This window comes from Jatropha curcas, chromosome 11 (genome assembly GCF_041381405.1).
Source record: "Jatropha curcas cultivar XTBG-Jc1 chromosome 11, XTBG_Jcur_1.0, whole genome shotgun sequence".
Taxonomy (NCBI): domain Eukaryota; kingdom Viridiplantae; phylum Streptophyta; class Magnoliopsida; order Malpighiales; family Euphorbiaceae; genus Jatropha; species Jatropha curcas.
In genome coordinates this window covers 14,899,249-14,921,361 of record NC_143161.1, presented here as the reverse complement: position 1 = coordinate 14,921,361, position 22,113 = coordinate 14,899,249, and the positions used below count along the sequence as shown (strand labels likewise).

At 34.6% G+C, this 22,113-nt stretch overlaps 2 protein-coding genes and 1 non-coding gene across 3 annotated transcripts; 1 reads left to right on the top strand and 2 right to left on the bottom strand.

The window, feature by feature from the left end:
• Positions 1-7,872: 7,872 nt before the first annotated feature.
• On the bottom strand, positions 7,873-11,713 carry LOC105636100 (aluminum-activated malate transporter 12). The gene is made up of 6 exons (XM_012219268.4): positions 11,275-11,713; positions 10,933-11,073; positions 10,233-10,505; positions 9,534-9,655; positions 9,301-9,441; positions 7,873-8,713 (listed from the first exon to the last, which is right to left on the bottom strand). Exons 1-6 carry the CDS (start codon positions 11,531-11,533, stop codon positions 8,072-8,074), a joined length of 1,578 nt encoding a protein of 525 aa, XP_012074658.1. The 5' UTR covers positions 11,534-11,713; the 3' UTR covers positions 7,873-8,071.
• Positions 11,714-20,476: 8,763 nt separating this feature from the next.
• Positions 20,477-20,548, bottom strand: TRNAC-GCA (transfer RNA cysteine (anticodon GCA)). Its single transcript has one exon. It is a non-coding gene; the product is annotated as a tRNA-Cys (tRNA).
• A 79-nt stretch (positions 20,549-20,627) lies between these two features.
• On the top strand, positions 20,628-21,803 carry LOC105636099 (TLDc domain protein). The gene is made up of 2 exons (XM_012219267.4): positions 20,628-20,849; positions 21,208-21,803. The coding sequence occupies exons 1-2, from the start codon at positions 20,675-20,677 to the stop codon at positions 21,726-21,728; spliced, it is 696 nt and encodes a 231-aa protein (XP_012074657.1). The 5' UTR covers positions 20,628-20,674; the 3' UTR covers positions 21,729-21,803.
• Positions 21,804-22,113: the final 310 nt, after the last annotated feature.

The window sequence follows — 22,113 nt, the reverse complement described above, 5'->3', positions numbered from 1 at the left end:
TTGTTAGAACTGTAATGAAATTTCCTAAAACACGGTACTAAAATCATGGTCAATAGCCATACTAGCTTAATCATCCTAGCGGACAGCATATAATAGGGGACATCATGTGGTACCTTCCTCTAGTCCGGGCCGAGCTCCCACTCATACACCCTCTCACCGAGGTAGTACATATCATAGAAAAGCCCCGATAAGAGTAGGCTCTTCTATAGGTACGCTATAGCTGCCTATACGAAGTTGGGGAACTCATTGATCTATCCCTACATATATTTCACAATCTATAAAATCACAATAGAAGAAAGACAAGTTTAGTGAGAAGAAAAGGAAAAGGAAGAAACAGTTTTAGTGTTATGATAGAGCGATTTATAATGGTCCAGTTCAAGCCGTTCAGTGTCTTCCTAAACACTGAGATGTTCAAGATAGTATGGGCATATTTCTTGCCAAACCTCCAGGCCTGACCTCGAGGAGAGTCATCTCATCTATACCAGCCTCGAAGCCAAAGAGCTTAGGAATGGAGAGAACTCGATGCTCGCAAGCCCATAACTATGCCAGAATTAAAACAGTAATCAGTTATGAAAAGAAAAAAAATGGGAAATCACAACAATAAAGGGAAAGTCTTTCACTGTACCTCAATCACACGCCTTTAGCTGATCTTCAGATGAGCAACCCTAACACAGAGGTCCATCCCATAGTAGAGATACGAAAGGGCAGCAACTCCCCAATTATGCTACCTCGTCGCACCAAGATCTTACGACGGTGGTAAAAGTGTCAAATCTACATCGTTCCCATGGTTTGTGAACAAGGTGGTCGAAAACAGATAGAACAAGAAGGCTTAGGCTACAACATCTACATCCATTGCCTCCATCTACTCTGAAGACAGAAGACATCTCCTCATACTGTAAGATGATGCTCTCATATCAAACCCTTTCCTAAGAGATGGTGGGCTCAATGCCAATAGCGGCTCTAAGGCTCGCTTGTAAATCTGGCTGGTCCGAATTCCAAAGTCGGTCATTGAAGACGATCGATCGCCCTTCGAATGGTAGGCTGGTGATAGTAGCAAAATCAACTCGTGTATGGTCAGCTCACCGAATGGAAGATGGAAAGTATGCGTGGTGTCCATCCACCACTCCATCAAGGCGAGTATGGTCAAGGCAAGCTCCGCCCCTGCAGCTATGGCAATATGTCAACAAAGCACTCGAAGCCAGTATCTCGGACACGATCCTAAACCCACCTAGGTAGCCGGTCTAACCACTCATCGATTGCATAGGCGTTACCGCCAGATTTTCCTTGCTTCATTCTCTTCTACAAAATAAATCATTATAACTATACTGAAAAATAAGTGCAAAGCAAAAATTTAAGCGTAATTATTGCAGGTAATCGATGAAAAATAAAAAAGTTGTGCCAATCAGCAACCATTGTGGCGCCAGCCACTATTAGAGGCGCAAACCACTATCTAAGTGGCGTGCGCCACATCCCTTGCGGCTTGCACCACTAGTTAAACCATAGCGCCAGTCCAACCAAATAGCAAACTACTGTGGCGCATGCCACAACGGTGCCGACATATGTGAAAATTGCCCAAACAAGTATATTCCTATCTAGTTTTTGATTTCTAACCGATTATTTGCATGTTTCTAATATCCTAGTGCAGTAAAAAGCAAAAAGAAGGGTTTCAAATTACCTCAGACGTGCTCCAGCAAAGGTGACTGGGAAAATCCACACACAGATTGATGGAACTCCCAGTGTCGGGTATGAACTCCTGTAATTTCATCCCACGATTAAGTAACCAATTCATGGGATTGATCACGACACCTCCAGAAATCCAACCAGTGACATTTTCAGCTGCCATAATTTGTGGTAGTGAAGGAGGGAAGCAGAGAGTTTCTAAGAGTTCTTTTGAAAGCTTATGTTGAAAGTGATAATTAAAAGGTCACTTTCAATTATTTATAAGCTTAATGGGTTCATGGGCCCAACTTAGGCCCTTGGGCCCAAAATGGACTGCAGGCCCACCTGCAGCAACCAACTCTTATGCTTAGCCGGAAACCCACCTATGGCTCGCCACTTAAGCAGGGGCGTCACCGTTGGTCACAAGTAGGTTTCCAGATCAACAAGTAAAATTTTCATCGTTTTGGGTGCCACAGCACGAATTTACATAAATTCATATAAATTCATGTAAAGTCAAGCATTTCCACAAATTCATATGAAGTCAGGCATTTTCATGCAAATTCACGCATTTTCACACAAGCACGCTTTTTCGGGCATAATCATGAAATTTCACTTCTAAACATAACCAGCCGAAAAGCCTTTGTTTTCTATAGCCAAATATGTTTTGCAGGTCCATCCAAAATGACATATTTCAAATCAAATCAAGACGTTCAAAGAACGCACCCGCCCAAAGTGGCGTACTTCGGACTAAGCCGTCCCAAGTGGCACACCTAAGCCGTCCCAAGTGGCGCACCAAATCCGTCCTAGGTGGGGCACCCAAACCGTTTAAAGAATGCACCTATCCAAAGTGACAATCGCCCAAAGTGGCGCATTTTAGATCAAGTCATTCCTGGTGATACACCCACTGTCTGAAGCATCAAAATTGGCGTCTTCTTTTAGTTCAACTCATTAAAAGAACGCACCTGTCCAAAGTGTCAACTACCCAAAGTGGTGCATTTCAGATCAAGCCATCCCAGGTGGTACCCACAGTCCAGATCATCAAAATTGGCATTTCCCTTCAGTTCAAGTCATTCAAAGAATGCACCCGTCCGAAGTGACACCCGTCCAAAGTGACGCATTTCCATAAAGTTGCCAAAAATGGCGCAGTCAGCTGCAGAAGATGTCAACCACCATGACACAATTCGCCCTCAAAACACCGCCAAAATGGCACTCTACATTAATAAAGCCGCCGAAATGGCGCACTTCCAACATCCAAGCCGTTCAAAGAATGCAAACCAGTTCAAAGGACGCCCACCCTATCTCAACCAGACACGACAATAGAACAATCGTCAAGTATTTCTTACTTGCACATCTACCTTATACTTTGACGACATCTTGCTTAAAAGGCAAAATATCATCAAAGTGGGGACAAACTGTAGACGCTCAATTTTTGCTCCTAAATGGATCACTGATGACAACCTTTTTACATAAAATAGAATCGGGACTTCCGATCGCTCTGATTCTTGGACTAATGGTTTGTGGTTAAGAGAATTGAGTTATTTGACCATTTTTACCTTTTTGGGTTTTCGGGCGTCTTGTAGCGAATCTAGGCCCGGGAAGCATTTTGGGTCCGCCCAGCACACTTCCCTATACACCACCTCATTTTACATGTCACCTGATCCGATTTGATAAAAATGGGCCCAGCCTGATTTTGGGAAGCACCGGTGGCACTTGCCACCTAAGCCGTAAAAGTAGGGCAACATTGCCCATTTGCCTATAAACAGGGCATTGGGAAATGTGCTAGAGGAGGTTTTTGGATTAACTAAGGGAAACTCTTTTAATTTGAAAAATCATCCTTAGTCTAAGTGAAAACTTGTGTTTGTTACTTGGATTCAAGGTTCTACTCAATCATTTTTGGATAAAAACTTCCCTGATCCTTGTTAAAAAAACCCACAAATACTCACATTAAACTTAAACTCGGATATGTTGATTCAAAATCAAAGCTTTTGGGTTTCTTGGTTCATTTTCCTCAAAACCTTTAGAATCTTTCAAGCAAGGTAATCCCTGAGAGCCCTGAACTTGTTCTTCGTCTTTTTCTTTTCATTTTAGTGTTAAACACCTTTTCTATACTGGTTGGGAGAGAAGTCAGTAAATAACTAAAAAGCTTCTGACTGTGTCAGAAGTGGAGCATGCCACAAGGTAAGACCCTTGCACCACTACGTGCAGCGCGCGCCTTCAGTCAAAGAGCTCCAAATAATGTTCTGCATCTTCTGATCAGGGTAAGGTCCGAGTGCCACACGGAATGGCGTATGCCACTTCCCTTGTGCTGCATGGACCCTCATTTCAAAAGCCCAGAAACATAAAATTAATAAGATAAAGGCATAAATATTGGTTCTGTGAAATCCTGATCTGGGAAAGGTCCGGATGACACTACGTGTGGCGCATGCCACTTCCGTTGTTGCACACGGACCTTCGTTTCAGAGGTCCAAAATGATAAAAATCAATAAAACGGTCCCGAATCTGAGTTTCATTGGGCCAAGCACCAGACTTTATTGTTCTGGATCGCGATTTCGACCTGTTATGGACTGAATAAAATATGAAATCAACAATAAATGGGTAATAACAAGTGTATTTGTTCATCATCTATAATGAACATCAAGACTTTGAACCCAAATCCTGTTTAAACCTTTTAAATTCTTGCTTTTAATTTATTGCTTTTTGCTTTTAATTTATTGCTCTTTACTTTTATGCAGTTTTAAGTTTTTCTCTTTTACGTTTATGCTTTCTTATTCCTTGTTCTTTGATTATTATTGGGCTAACCCATTGAACATTAGTTTATGAACATGAACATTCATCGTATTATCATTATTGAATGAATGTGTGCTTATTTAGTTCTGTGGATGTCTATTAAATTCTGTGTTGTTGTATTGTTCATTTGTGTTATTTATTGCTTTATTAGTAAGCTTGGTGTAAAGAGCCTTAATGGGTCCTATTTGTTAATATGTTGTAATAAATAGTTGGGATAGGAAATTTTAATGGAATAAATGGGTAGAATGTAAATTAGGACGAGGTTGTAACTCTTTTCTCCTCCCCCCTTTCTTTGGATGTTTATTTTATGCTTTGTGTATGTAGTAATGCACTTGTGTGCCATATTTTCAAAATTGCATTAAAGTTTTACATCTCAATTCTAGTTAATTTTATTATCGTTTATTGTGAATGAATCGACAACAAATGAGGTTGGTTCAACCGGGTGGTTCGGGTACCTAACACCTTCCGAAACCGTACCTAACTCACTTACCCAGTCTCTAATTTAAAAACCAAATTAATCGATTCCAAAGAATCCATTAATTTGAGAATTTTTCCTGAAGAGAGCGGCAACTCCAAAATAAAACTCTTACCAAACTAAGAGGCACTTTTTCGAGGATCAATGAATTGGTCTAATAAGAGAAAATCATTTTTCTAAATAAAACAAACCAAGCCCATTCTATTAATTTTTCTTCGCATGAAAACCTAGCATCCTCAACTGGTGAGCAGCCTATGATTGATGAGTTCCAACTTTATCTCGAGGTTGCAAGAGTCGAGAAGAAGAGAAAAGTAGACGGTATTGGTTTGTAGTCTAATGTTTTTTACAGCTAAACACATGGAGCTTCAGCGAGTAGAGCCACACCAGCTGAGCCGAAGGCAGTTACCTAGGAGATCCAAGATTTATGAGCTCAACTTCAAGCACAGCAATAGCAGATATCATAGCTTATATTGCAGCAGCAGCAGCAGTTGATGGATATGTATGCTCAAGACTGACCTACTGCACCGCCAGTTCCCTCTACACCTACAGATCACTCTAATCCCTCGGCTTCTTCCACGCTGCCTGCTTTTCAGTGTCCCATTATAGATCCTGCAAATCCGACCCTTTAGGCTTCTTTTTTATTATCATGTTTATTTTGTATATTGCAGTATAATTTGTATGATTTCTTCGCACATTAGTATTATCTTAATTATAATTTAGTATTTTTTTTTTCAATTGTGCCATTGTTTGTGTGAATTATTTGAATCATTATATATTGCTGTTTTTTACATGTGAAAATTTTCTGTTGTCCAAAATTTAAATTTTATTTTTTTATTCTAAAAATTAAGTAGTGACCGATGAGCGACGGAACAGCGATGGATGATAATACATTGAAAAGTGATTGGAGACAAACATAGCAACCGATTGGCAACCATTTTAAAGACGGCTTAGCGAAACCCTGCGAAACATTGAAAACAAATTACAGTGACTGATTTGTGACCAAGTTAGCGACCAATATTAGCGGCTAAATAGCAACTGCCTCATTTAGCGATAGAATAGCGACTGCATTTTTGTTAATGTATGGAAGTGATTCAGCGGCCGCTTTGTCAAAATTAGCAAATGACTACTTGGTCGCTAATTAGCGACAAATTCCACATTCGATTACTAACATCCTAGTGAGAAGGTTTTATAAGACGAATTCACATGGTCGCAATTCATTCGCTATTTCTATTTTAGCGACAGAAAAAAAAAGGATTAGCAACTAATTTGTCGGTCGCTAAAAGGAAATTTTTTAGTTCCTAGGAACTGGGGAACCCCTAGTGCATTGGGATGGAACTGATACAGGTGATGCAACTCGGGAAAGTTGTGAACCTTTCCATAATGCTTACCCAGACTTTGAGCTTGAGGACAAGCTCTTTCTTCAGAGAGAGGGTGATGTTATATGGGTTGTCCTTATGGCAGATGTGGCAAATAATTAGTTGGAATGGCTGCTTAGGTTTGTTTTGTTGGAACTTATATCTCCTATTAGGAATTTTATTTTGTTTTGGAGACTTATCTCCTAGTTAAGAATTTTATTTTGTTTTGGAGACATATCTCCCAGTTAGGATTTCTGTCATGAGAAGCCTAAATTATAAGTTTCCTATATTTGTAATAAGACTAGTCCTATTTAAAGGATGCCAGAATAAAATTAACCAAGAAGCCGAATTTAATCACAAATAGATTGAAATTGGGGCTCTCTCTCTATAATAAGACTAGTCCTATTTAAAGGATGCCAGAATAAAATTAACCAACAAGTCGAATTTAATCACAAATAGATTGAAATTGGAGCTCTCTCTCTCTGTAATGAGTTCCAAAGGTGTTAAGCTCCATTTGATGAGTTTGAAGTAATTTGCAATAGATAGCTTATAGAATTGTAATAAGAAGCAGATCTTGGAACCAGATTTTCTAGTGAATTGCCAGTGACATGATCCTCTAAGAATCAATGTCACTTGATAACTAAGTATTCAAAAGGACCTAAAACTCAATCATCCCAATCCTTGTAGAAACAATATCTTCCTATACTACTTGTATGACCCATTAATATTTGCGGGCACTACGTGGTAGCAACAATATACCAATTATTAGTAACTATCAGCAATTATCAATTATTACAAACAACTAAACCAAATATGACCGTGATTGATTTGTTTTTACATTTTGATTTATTTGGTTCACAATTTAATATATAATTTTACTAATTTGGTCATTTAATTATTGAATTAACTAATGTTGTATAATTTAAAAACTAAAAATAAAGTTTAATGTTCAAAGTATGTGATATATAGATCTCATGTAGTCACAATTGAAAATGAAGATAAGTATACCTATATCCCGTTTGTTTCTGTAGAATAACTTGCAGAAAAATATTTTCCACAATTTTCTGTTGTTTGGGGTGCTCAGGAAAATAAGTCAATAGAAAATATTTTTCTGGTCAAAAGAAAATTAAGTCATTTTATAAGGAAAACAACTTCTCATTTGTGAGAAAATAAAACATTTTCCGAACATTGGCATACCTTATAAATTCATATTTTTTAATTTATTAATCATCATAGTTACTACCATTAGTCACCATTTACCACCAATCACCACCACCGACTACCACCACTGACCACCACCACTGGCCACCGGCTGATTTCATAATTTATATATTTTTTTTTTGCATTCTTTTCATATTTAATAATAAAATGTTAAATTATAAAATTTCTATTATTATTAATATTTTTTATGGTCTTATGAAATAAAGACTTTAATATTTTTAACTAATTTTTAATATTACAACCAAATAATGGAAAATAAGTCATTTGAAAAATATTTTTTTAACAAATTATTTTCCTGTAAGTTATTTTATGAAAACAAAGGGAGCCTCAGTGATATCCAATCTACATGGTTCAGCTTTAGTTCTTATGCAAAAGTTATTTTAATGCATTGGTATTTCCAAGTCTACATCTTTGTCTTTATATTATGAGAACTCAATCGAAAGGAAATATAAGAAATAAAACACAATCTCAGCTAAATAAGGAAAAACAAACAATAATAAAGTTCTTTTTTTTGGCTGCTTACCATGCATGATAAAAGCAAACGATAAACAATAACTATATATAACATATAGAATCACTCTGCCCCATCGGAAGAAGACAATTGATTTTGCGCAACTTTCAGTTTTGGAGTCGGAATGTTAACAACAACTTCATCATCACCAGATTTAAACTCTTGAAAACAAGCAATCCTTCCAAGCTCTTCAACTTCTTCTGTAACATTATCTAGCGTTGCTACTGTCTCCACAAGCAAAGAAGCAAAAGCAGCAAAAGGAAGTGCTTCTGAAAATTCAAGACTTGTTATAGCAATTTTACTCAATTGTGGCCTTAAAACCTTCCTTTCAGCTTCTCTTGATTGTTGATCATCATTAACCCTTTTGGATTTCCATTCGAACAATGCAGAACTGTCGGTCTTTACGCTTGATAATGAGACTCCATGACGATGATTATCCTTTTCTTGCCTTTGTCGAGCATGTACAGCTGCTAGGGCTAGCATGTTCGATGCTTGGCTACTGTTAGACCCTAGAAAAAGCCTTGGTTGTGATTTTATGGCAGTGTTAAGATCTTGTAACGCTTCGTGGAGATGATCAGAGATTATCTCAGGCGAGCAATGCCGGTGATTTCTTATACTATTGGCAAGTTCCATTAGTGCTTTTGATACTTCACTCGCTAAGCGAATGCATGGATCTTTGAAGAGGGAACGACAAGATCTTGGAGTCTATTAATCATCATCAGGAATAAAAAAAAACAGTATTACGACTATTCAATTTTAAATGGAAAATCAAACCGCTTAAAAACCCTTTATGATACTTGGTCTATAAAATTGAAAAAACACGTAATTAAATCTTTAAATTCGTTGAATTTTCCTCATTAATAAGCTTTTAAGCCAATAAAAATTAAGTCTTTGAGTTAAGTAAACAATAAATCCAAATTAATAACAAGAAGAAAAAAATTCGTCGCAGCGTGACATATGAAAGCAAGAGTCTAATTTTAACAAAATAAAGATTCAGAGGCTCAACGTCGATAAAAAGGAATTTAATGTTTAATGGCAAAACTTGATAAATTCAATAACTTAAATATGCATTTTTCCATTAAAATTCTCATACTTTTACTCAATGACGGATCCAACGCATTAAAATTCTTTTTTGTTTTTGAATTTTTCTAATAAATATATGTAATATATCTAAATTAATCCATGAATTTCAATTTATTTATGTCTTTAATCCTCTTCTTTCAAAAAATATATGTTTCTAAATCTGTCACTGCTTTTACGTTCCAAATCTAATTGAAATATTAAAAAATTACCTGAATTTCAGTTTGTAGACATCCATGTAAAGCTACAATAGTGTAACCAAAACGGCGAAGAACAGCTCCTAATTTCACATACTGCTGCCATGGATATCTGCAATGCCTTGAATGCCTAGGCTCCCAACTGGCATGTAATGCCTGCAAAATCCATATAACTGTGAGGTAAAGCGCTTTTCTAGCCCTAATGCCATGTATATTATATAGAAAATATCAAGTGTAAAACAACTCACCAAAGTTTCATCTTGTGATTTTGAATCCAAAACGTACTTATAACCTTCATATATAGGATCCCCAGATGATTTATCTTCGGTAGTCTCTTTCTCCGCGTCACTAAAATATTCATTGACGCATGCTACAACAATATGTTACAAATCAAATTAATGATGAAAAGAAAAAGAAAGGTTATCTGTATTTTATAATTTTTATTCAAACACTTTGCAGAGTATTCAGATAAACTTTTTATAAGTTGAAACATGTTCAAATATTTGAGTACAGTCCCTAGTGAAAATATGTAAAAATTGACTAATTCATTTAAATGAAATTTAAAATATAAAAGATAATAAAGTCATATGATTTCATTTGATGCAGATAATATAGCTATAAAAAGTGTTAAAATGTAAAAATTTAACTCGAACCAAATTCTAATAGTTTAAACTCGACCCATTAAAAATATAAGCGAGTTCAAACTCGATTTAAATTTAAATAATTGAACTCCAACTTGTCTCATTTACAATTTATAATTAAAAAATAAAAATTATAATTTACAGCTCAAAATCAACTCAAGTTCATCTTAGCTTATTATATTTATCCATTGGGTTCAAATGAGCATTTCCCAAATCGAGCGTCAAGCAACTCAAAGATGCAAATAATTAAATAAATAAAATAAAAAAGGTTATTTGCTGGTCTAAACTATAGATATGCATATATACCTTCAATGGATTTAGCTAGACATTCAAGCTTGAAGACAGTGGAGTTATGAAGATCTTCTCCTGACCAAATAGGGAATACTAAAAGACTCATTAATAAGCAAACGCCACAGCCAATAGCGATGGTGTAGAAGCGTTGATGGGCAATCTTCAAAACATTGCTAACACGGAAGCTCGACACAGTTATCAAATTAAATGTCAAAAGGAATATTACAACTCCATAGTCATAGTTCTTCTTTACATAGGGCAAGAACCTAATGTATGTGGCTGCAGACCCTGAAAAATTAAAAATCAAATATATATTTTAATTAATTAATTAATTCAGGATCTCAGCATAATAATCATATTAAATAAAAATTGAAAATTGAAAACCATAACAAACAGTTTCTAAAATATCATAAAGTTCTTCGGATCTCATATATATCATTTGTGAAATGTGTGTCTGAGAGAAATTGTCATAATTTTGATGGGTCATGTTCGTGTCTCATATGTGTGTTTAACTCTTTAAAGAAAAAGATTATCTAATTATTATATATAAATCAGAACCCTAAATTATTAGAGTTGTTGAGGGTGATATAATCTTCCTATGCTGCTATCTGTCGCTATATTTACCCCTACCATTTGAATTATTTCTTCTTGTTTTATTATATCCTGTGAACCTGTGTTCATGTATTTGCAGAGCAACAGCAGAAATTTCTTATACCTATAAGAAAAACTGCAGCTCCGATGAAAATAGCACGAAAGACCTCTCCAGTTTCATGCGCAATGTACTCAATAGCAAATGCCAATAGTCCTGCTAGAAGGGTACCTAATCCTCTATTAAGTCCTTTGCATAATGTTGCCCCTGCATTAAATTAAGATAAAGATTAATATCAATCAAACCAAAATTTACTATATTATATATATAAAAAATTAAAAAAAAAACTTCAATAGAAGTCATGAAATTCATTTTAACGTTTTCCATTTTTATTCATAATACAAGGCAGAAACTCGACTACTGATTTAAGATTAGCTAAAAAGCACTATATAGATCAAATAATATTACCTGCAGTAAACTCCAGCACAACAACAACTGTCATTACAGCCCAAATAGCATTTTGTCCAATTCCTTCAAACAAAGGTTCTATCAGATACATCAAGGAGACTAATGTCAAAGCTAATCCAACTTTAAAAGCATGAATAACTCTTCGAGGATCATCTCGACCAACCTTCGAAGTTGTTTGCCAACAAAAAGCAGGACATCTCTTTATTTTCTCAGCTAAAACATGAATATTTTTCTTCCATTTCTCACTACCCACTGCCATTTCTATGCCTAACTTGCCCAAAATGATCCTCGAAGCAAAGGGTTAAAGATCAAAGAAATGGCTGATATTTTTTGTTCGGCAACTTGGGGAGTTCAATTTAGTTTGCTATCACAACTCCAAATTTCTGTAAAGAGGGAAATGGTTTACTTTATATGAAGAGGGTGGTGAGTTCCTTCTCAATATTCACATGTCTTGCATTGAAAAGTGCATAGAGATTGAAGGTAATAGTCAACTAAAAGAGGAAAATTAAGTCCCCTAATAAATTTTTATATATGTGCTTTCTTGTTGGTGGTAGAGAATAGAGGTTTCTATAGCCAGCTATAATTTGCCAGCAAGTTAGGAGATTTCAAATGGGTTTGGTACTATATAGTATAACAACTTTATAAAATAAGAGATTATTTTTAATGCTACTCAACCAAGTCGGTTGAATCTCTTCTTGGTTTAATGTAACAACTTTTTATTTACCAAAAGTTAAATGAACCGATATAATATAATTGCGAGTTATATACTATGCGTTAAGTCAATTTAATCAAGTTATTTAATGCAATTGAGGGTATTTTGTCTTTTTTCCTTAAAAGAAAGACAAACATGCGTGTTCTATACGCTTCATTAATAATAGTTACTGGTATATACTAACTCATCCATATATGTCTTATACGAAACTTCATACTAACTTCAAATTACGCGTTAATCCTGAACACTTTAACGTATAAAATTATATCTATTAAATATTTCAATTTGATTCACGGAACATTTCAATTTGTAAAACTACATCGGAGTAAACACTTATTGAATAGTCGAAAAATATAAAAGTTATTGTTTTCAAAAATTTTATTAACTATATAAAATCAATGATTAAATATATAAATTCACGCTTAAACTTTATTAATTTATCTTTGTAATACCCTCAACTTTTACTTTAATCCATCAGATATTTTAACTTATAAAATTACACCTGTTAAGCACTTCAATTTATAAAATTATCTTATTGAACATTTAAACTTGCAAAATTAGGTCAATTAAACAACTATTAAATAATTTTTGTAAATAAAAATGACTTTATATTGCTAAGTTTTGTAAATCGAAAGTAGAGCAGAAAGCATTATATATAGTACTAATTAATTGAGTTACGTTTTCACATATTAGAATATTCTATATAATAAAAATATAAATAAAGTTTATGGTTTACTTTGATTCATTTTAGAAAGAAAAGATAAATCAAACTTTTGCATTAATTTTTCATAAAATTCAAAAATAAATCAAACTTTGAAGCCTTAATCGCTTAAAAAGTTTGGATTTTTTTTTTTTCAAATTTGGCTAATACTTTTAATTTTATTAATCAATACTCCATATTTATTTTTATTGTGAATTCTAATCTCCATCCAGAGTCCGATGGCATACAATTTAATGATACAGCTTCAGGAGTTAACAAATCTACTTGCAAGACCTTGAGATTGCTGACGGGCAAATTGCTCGCTGAGGGTCCATCAAGAGTCTATTAGTTATAAAATAGCTTCAAGTTCTTTCAAGCTTGTGGCAAAATGGGGAGGAGATTGTCTCAGCAATGTAATCTTCCAACTTAAAGATTATAAAAGTGAGGATGAATAACCAAAGAATGACAATGTGTAGGGTGGAGCTAGACTTTAGAATTTTGGGAGCTAAAATAAATTTTTTAAAAATTAAGGGATCAAAATGAAGAAAAAAAAATTGTACTAAATTATAAAGGAGATTTAAAAAAAAAAAAAAATTGTATAGTTTGGGGCCTAGGCTCCCCGTTTTGAAAACTTAGTTATTTGATCTATATATGTTTATAATCGAAGCAATCGAGTATATGGCGATTGAATGTTACCTAGTTCCAACTTTGTTGTACTCGATTTTCCTCAAATTAGATAGTCTTCAATTTCTTGTTAAATTACACCAAATCAAACTAATATGACATTGATCACAATTAAAGAATCCCAACAGTACTCACTACCAATATATACCATACGAAACTGCTTAGATTGAAGCAGAGACTGAAATAGACAATCATACAAACATTACTTCTTGTTCGGTCAACAAAGCACCGCCAGTTGACCCAATTGATCCACCCAAGAAAGAGGAAGTCAGTTTCTCATTTAAGAAAGAAGCGGAAGCCAAAAACTAACCTGTCATAGTCACGAGAAAAATCCAGCTATTGCAACCCCTCATAATACTTTACTTGCCAGAAAAGGAAGGCTTATTGTTAACCTAAAATCATCAAACATCAACTATAGCTGGACATCACCACGGTTTCCCAATTGTAAATTTTGATTTCAGAACATGGTTTTCAATCTCGATTTTTGAATCACCGGATTCAGTTTGAAACCATAATCATATGATTTTTTTTCATTTTTTTTATTTTTTAATTTTATAGCATGACTAAATAAGAAAGACTAATAACTTCAATAAGATTTTTTTTTTTTAGGTACCAAAACAAAATTATAATTATACAATTTCAATTCCAGTTCGAAATTGAGAGCTGCTAATAGTGGTTCGATTACAATATTGACCGTCTTAATTCTGGTTTGATTCCCATTAAAAACCGAATCTTGATATATAACAGTTAGCTGTTCGTCCTTTATTATTTATTTATTGTGTGATTTTTTTTTATGTATGTGGTGTAGTTTGTCTCGTGCACTCTCTATCAACTTCTTAATATGAAGTCCATATTTTGCCATTTGGACGTACAAAATGCATTTGCATATTATGTAGGAGTTCTGCGAAATTTTTTTTCTCCCTTTTTTATATTGTAACTATTGCATTCAGAGTCGTATTCATACTACGCTGTGATTGTGACTTTTGAAAAACTGTAAATTTTTAAGATTCTTTTAAATCAATTCTAAAATTTAATGAAAAAAATAAAAATTCATGATATAGATATCCATAAATAATTAACTGATTTGCTCTAATGCGAAGAAAAAAATTTGCTTACACCCTTAAATTGATGTAAATAAGGGTTTAAATATTTTTTTCATTAAAAAAAATAATAGTACTAAATCGTATTTTTAAATAATAATTATTTATTGAGGAGTGTATGGAAATTAAATAATAATAAATAATAATTATTTATCCAAATCTCAAAAGCTATTGTTCTATGTTTTGAATCCACTAGTTTGTCATCGCCATCTATCCTAGAAGAAGTGGAGAGTACAGTTAATTCACACCTTACACCAAGTCTAGTAAACATAAACTTTAACAAATATTGTTTAAAATGACCTAAGTCTTCAATACTTCTACACTTTCAAGATGAAGGAGATGACATCTCCACTAACAGATTTTCATCTAGAACAAATGGATCCCTAAAAAATATATATGCTCCTACACTCTCTTCGGAATCCAATTTTGTCGATATTTGAAGGAATGCCCATCAAATGGTCTATGTGAATTCTCTCAATCCAATTAAGGATTGAGCCAATCAAGTGTTTTAGAAACCTAATCTAATTATTTTTATTATATAACTTGAAAATATCAAACCCATCATTGTTCTTATGCAAAAGCTTTAGTCTCATTATGTAAATGGAGAAATGAATAAAGAGGGAGGGGATGAGAGGAGGGGCAAAAGAGGAAGTTTAGATTAAGAGACCCACATTTAATATTAAATTTATTAATAATTTTAACTCAAATTTGGTTTTAGGGTAGAATTGCAACTAAAAGGTGAAATTAGGGTATAGATGTCAAGAAGATCAAATTACCGTGTAATTGCAACAACCTTTTAAGTTCAGGTATTTTTGGTGGTTAAGCCTATTAACACCCTAGTTCAAAAATTAGACCATAAAAAGGTTAAATCGATATTTTTAGAGTATATGTTGTTTATTAGTTTTTATTTATTTATTTTAGTAGAGTTGTTTAATTTAAGTGAAGTTTTTCAATCGATAAATATGTTTCGCCACTTGGGTTTGATGGAACTTTCAAATACATAGGGCATATTTATAAATATACCCTTGAGTGAACTTGAATGGAAAAAGTGGATTTACTAATTTGACATTATCCTTAATTATGTTACTGTTAGATATTGTGCATATTAGATTTGAGAAATGTGTGTATTAGTTTTGTGTTTGCATCTTTATATATGTATATATATGGTGTCAAATTAATTAAATCCACTTTTCTCTTTCAAATTCACGCAGGCACATATTTATACATATATTACAAATGATTGAAATTTACACTAGCGATAATTTGAGTCATTTAGTAGCGCCTTTTTCAATTTGATTTTTAGTATATAAATATTTATTATAATTTATATTAGATAATATATTGTTAAATTTATTTTTAGTTACACATTATTCATCTTAAGTATCTCTTGTGTTCGCAAATGATGAGTTTTTTATTTTATTTAAATTTGACCAATCACATATTATATTTGCTCAAAATCACCACTCCAATGGGTGAATTCTTTAAAAAATAACAATCATTATTTATTAATTTACTTACTTCTTATTGACTATTGGTCGCATCTTATATTTGTAATAAAATCTCCAAAATGAATTTATATCTCACTGAAAAATAATTTGATTATTTAAAATTTTTTTTTATATGGAAACCATTTGAAACTACTCAAAAATTCAATTTCATAAAATTTTTATTTAAAAACTAAATTTTTATTCCAACAAATGAAATTCAGTAGAAAAATATTTTATTATTGTTAAACCAGACCTGTAAACCAGTTTGAATTTTCCAAAAACCAAGTGAAAACCCTGTAAACTAAGTAAAAACCAAGTCAAACCACTGAGTTGGACCAAACCAATTTGAATCAAACTGGAATAGTCTAGAAGCCTAGATTTTTCTTTCCTCTTCTTCTTCTTTCTTTCTTCTTTCTGGGTCCAACGACAGTCCCGTCGCCGACCTCCTCCTCTCCCCCTTTCTCTTGTTTTTCCGGTCACCGGAGATGAGTGCGACGTAGTTCTTTATGCCGCCTTCTCTTTGTCGTCACGCCTCAGCTCCTGTCTCCCTCTGTTTCTATTTGAGTGAATCGCGGCAGTGCCACCAACCTCCAGCCGCTGCTCAATGTCGGGTCCTATGCTCACTCGCGACTCCAGCGAGAGCTGCAACGTAGGCGAGCTACAGTCTCTTTTTGGTGATTAATAGTTACGTTACCGATGGCATTTGGCTCATGTCGAGCCCGCTTCAGTCGGATAGAAAGCCGATCTCACGCAACTAATGCCATAAACGGACTCCTTAGTGAAAACCGAGCCAGATAGTGTGAAGAGCACTCGATTTCGAGCAGCCACGATTTTCCGGCCACCGTAGACGGTGCCGGCGCGGCAATCGGCCGACGAGTCTTCGGTGGGACCCCAAGAGGCAGAATCTTCTCCCTCTCGTGCGGATCGTGGCATCGTAGTTCGATTTTTGATTGGTAAACTCTAAGACCAGCTCCAAATTTTTCGGTATAAATTCCAATTTAAAATTTTTAGTTGTTTAATTTGATTTCAAATAAATAGATAAATACACTTAATTTTGAAAATTAAGCATACAATTCATTTAGAATATTTTAGCCTTTATGTTAGATTAGTTGAATATTTAAGTAGATTTAATTAAATAAAAAGAAATTAGATTGTTTGAGTAGCTTTATATATAAATAGAATATTTTAGTCTTTTATAAATATATTAATTTTGATTAGTATACAGTATTTATGATAGCAGATTGCGATTAATTATTTAGTTTAGGATTTAGAATTATTTGGTGCATATATGTGTGTGTGATGGTTCATCAATGTTGTCTAAGGCGGATGGATTGATTTGATTGATTGCCCAACGGATGAGCTATGTGAATTGAATAAATGTTTAGATGAATAAAAAATTATTATAGCGAACGGGATTAGTTGTTGTGAATTGCCTAATGGATGGGCTTTGAGAAGCTATCATTGAATTGTAGTCTTAAGCAGGTGGTTTAATCCAATTTTAGGAGAGATTCTACCAAAATTTCACTAGAATCCATGCTAGATATATTTATTGGTTAAGTTAATAGGTTTATTTAAAATAATTCTTTAACCTGACATATTTAAGATAGAGTACTAATTCAATTCAATTCTCTCCTCTCCTTCGAATTGCCATTTCATTTAAATCGTTGTAGTTGTTCACTGCTTCAAAGAGTTAGGACTCCAAATTAGGATATTTTTTCCATTTAGCAATGTAAGTAATAATAGGTAGTATATGATAAGGGACTCTTGCAAGTACTCTTGCAAGAGACTGGACCCCCTAACTTCGCTCCAAAAGCTAGCTCATAGAGGAAGGACTAAACCCAACCTTACATACTAGCCTAGGATTACTCCGCGGGTGTTTTCGTACCACCCCCGAGCGATCCGAAAAACGTTCGCTTTTATTTTTGATTTGGAGAATGATGATTATTTTGAACAGTGGTGACAAAACACCTTATTGAATGCGATGCCGATAAATCGGCCTTATATGGAAAATTATTTAATCGTCCCAATCAAATCTAATTATCACATTCATACTCATCCAAATCATCCAAACCAAAATAATTAAACCAAATAAATAAAAGACCCGCTTTTGCCTTATAGTTAAAGGCGAGCCACAAACCGAACCTAAAAATACATTCTACCCAATTCGAAATCAAAACCCAAAAACCCAAAATCATGCATATTTACATTTTAATGTTCTAAACTTAATTAAATTGCAATCTGCTCACAGTTGGTCGTCTTTGGATCTATTAGAAAAATTAAATTTTGTTTTGTACAAAATTTGTTAATTTTTTAAAAGAACAAAAATTGTTTCTGGACTCCTAGAACAATCGCGTCACGCAGCTATTCTTTAGAAGAACAGCTGCGTGACCTAACTATTCTTAAAACTCCAGATCCATCGACCGTATATTTTAGATCCACAATTAAAAATAAAATGAAATCGTGAATATGAACAGTTTCGTCACGCAATCTCCAGATCCGTTACGGATCTGATAGCTGCGTGACGTAGTAAAGAAACGATATTTTGGACATGAACAGCTCCGTCACGCAACTGCCAGGTCCGTTACGGATCTACTGGCTGCGTGACGCAACTGCTCTGGTCCGTGCTTACTTTTCAAACAACTTATTTACATCATTCTTTTATTTAAACATGCTTTAATAAGATCTAAAAACAACCAAAAGTGAACAGAATACCGTTTAACTAAGATTAAACTACTAAAACAATAACAAAATAAACAATACTAAATAAAAATACAAAGAAAGGTTTAAAAGAGTTACCTAACCCTCAGACTGAGGATTGTAAACAGCTTAAACGCCTTAAAGAATGACGGTTAATCGTTCCAGAAGCTTTGTCCACAAGGATTTAAATGCTCACCCTTTTCTCTCTTGCTTTTTTTTTTTTTTTATGATTTTCGTTTTAACCTAATTGATGTCTAATGGTTGTTTTTCTTCAAAGGAACTCAGAAGAGTTTCTAGAGAAAGACTTAGCCGCAAGTTTTTTTTTTTTACGCCCTAAAAACCAGTCCCGAATAAGAGATAAAACGATGAATTTATAGAAGTAGGGAAACAGAGGATAGCTGCATCACGCAGTTGACGGCTGCGTGACGGATCCGATAGCTGCGTGATGCAGCTCACTTTCTGGTCCGCTGCCACGTACTCAGACAGAATGAAAAACCATTATGTCGGCATTCACGGTGATGTCATCTAGATTGGAGTTGCGTGACGCAACCGATAGTGCCGTCACGCATCTGATAGCTGCGTGACGCAACTCTTACGTAACCCAGACACATTTAAATTAGTCTAATTTAAATCCTTGGATTAAAAGACTTCTGGATAGCAATAACCCTTCATTCCGCATCCTCGTATCCTCATTGGGTTAGGTGGGGGCATAAAGACACGCGTCAATAGTTTCCCCCCCCCCCCTCCACGTTATCATTAATTGTGTAAACGATTAATGTTAAAGTGGCCTATTGACGCGCCTTCAATCTTGGGTTGAATCTGGTCACATCTAAAGCTTAGTGTAATCGGCTTTGATGGCTCCAGTCGGATCGGTAACAATCTCCAAAACTCGATCTGATTGGTTTTGAAGATACCTCCGAAGCTCGGTCTGATTGGCTCGAAGGATTTCAGTTTGAATTGATTTAATCATCTGGTCACATCCAAAGCTCAGTCTGATCGGCTTTGTAGGCTCCCGTTGGATCGGTAAACAACTCCAAAGCGCGGTCTGATTGGCTTTGAAGTCACCTCCTAGGCTCGGTCTGATCGGCCTGAAGGATTTTGGTTGTCTTGATCATCTCCAAAGCATGGTCTGATTGGCTTTGAAGTCACCTCCGAAGCTCAGTCTGATTGGCTCGAAGGATTTTGTGATCATCTCCAAAGCACAGTTTGATTGGCCTTGAAGTCACCTCCGATTAGAGCTCTGTCTCCTTCCCTACAGACAGAGCTAGAAATTAACTTTTAGAATTAGCAGTTATTTAATTATGTAGCTATATGTATTAAAACTTATATATACTTATCTGTTAGTAAACTCTACAGTTATAGGATTGTAATCGATAAACTCATGAGGAGGTTTAGTCATTTATTTTATATGAATGCATGAGATTGTTAGCTCATATTAAAGATGTTTTGTATTGTAATTGGGCCAAAACTATGAAATGTTTAAGATGTTAGATTTGGGTCAAAGTATAATGTAATTATGAGATTCATTTGGTATGGTTACATTTTAATGGTTCAGGCTTACTATGGGCCTTAACCTTACCTGAGCCCTAATGCCGATCCGGCCCATGGAAATGGATAGTAACACCATTATTTCATGTAGTAATATCTTATATGAGATAAGCTATTTTATTTTTGAAAATGATGCACATAGTTTGTGAGAGTTATGTGTGTGTGTGTGTTATTGATAGACAGGTATTGATAATTTGCTTTAATACTGTAACTCAAGCTTTATAATAAAGATGCGAAAACCTACATGTATATATTTAAACGTAAAAATGCTAAAAGGGCCCAACCGGGTTCGAACCGGTGACCTATTGATCTGCAGTCAATTGCTCTACCACTGAGCTATGGACCCTTGGCGATGAAGGTTCTCTTTCCACATATTAATAAATATTTAGAGCCCATTTACTTTTAAAGATAAGATATTTGTTTCTGAGGAGGAAATTGGTGAATGAGTTTCGAATTTAGGAGTGATGTTTAGATGATGGCTTATTGCATCTCAAACCCTGCATTCCATGGATGGAAGAGGAGCAGCCCACAAAATCTGTTTGGTTGGAACGTAGGGAAGAGAAGTGCTGATGATAAACCACAGCCTAAGTATCACGAAATAGATCTTCCTTTCCCAGCTTCTCTTGTTGACAAAACTTTCTTAAAAGGTAAATAACAGATACTCTCTTTCTTAGCTATTGTTCTAATTTCTAAATTCTAAATTTGTACTAGAAAAATATTGATGGAATGCTTCCTTTTAAGTCCAGTGCGTCTCTTATATCAAGTTGACTTGAATGAGCAAATTAAGTCTGATCAAATCCATCTCCTCATGCTATTTTATATATGTCTAAGTGATAGGGTGACATCAGATTTAATGTGATGTATAATTTGAAATATTTACTTTATAATACAGAAATTTTAAGAAATTAAAACCCTCCCATTCTCCTTCCCAATTAAAGAACATAAAAAAGAGATACGTGCAGAAATCTTTTAGTGAAACTAATTTTCTGATGCGTTTATGAGCAGGTAGAGAGCTCAAGTGCTGCTACAAAGCTACCATAGATGGATTTAGTGCAACAAATTTCCATAACTGTTGTGACTTCAAGGGACCATGTGTAATTATAGGCTATACAAACAAGTCCTTCAAGTTTGGTGCATTTAACCCAGAAGGCTATAGAAGCACAGATGATTACTATGACACGTTTGATGCATTTCTTTTCTATTGGACAGACAACGAGACTATTGACCCTATTGTATTACCCAAAGTTGGTGGCAGTGGTGCAGCCCTTTTTGATTATGCTAGGGGTGGGCCTCAGTTTGGGGCTGATGGGCTACTTATCGGGCCTCCACTAGCGCCCGTTATGGGCGGGTTTGCTGGGCCAGATACCAATTCTGGAATTGGTGACTTGAGGCAGGCCAAGTCTAGATTGGGCTTATCATATGCTAAAAGAGTTGATGGGAAGGAGTCTATATTTGGCGATGAGTCCAAGGCCACTATTGGTGAAGTCCAAGTCTTTTGCAGTCCTCAAATTGCAAGTTTATATTGATTTTAAGGTACATAGGTACCTTTGAGCTTTGTACTATACCAATTTTCAATAATGAAATGATATTTTCTTTCAAAATCTAGAGGGTGCTTTACAGTTAATGCTAACGATCAAACGGAAATTTCCCCTTTCTCGTCTAACGGTTTGCTACTAATCATACTCATTTGATTTGCCTATTAATTACATCTTCGACAAAATTAGTTGTTAGTTGTTTTTACATTTTCTAGCTGTTTTTATAAAACGCTAAAAATTAAATGTTACATAGTTAACCTTTTATAAAATGCTATTTTAATTTCTAAAAACTGTTCAAATATTATATTACCGAACACTTAAAAAAAAAAAAGCATTTAGCGTTTTGATTGACTACTCACAAATTTATTGCCTAACA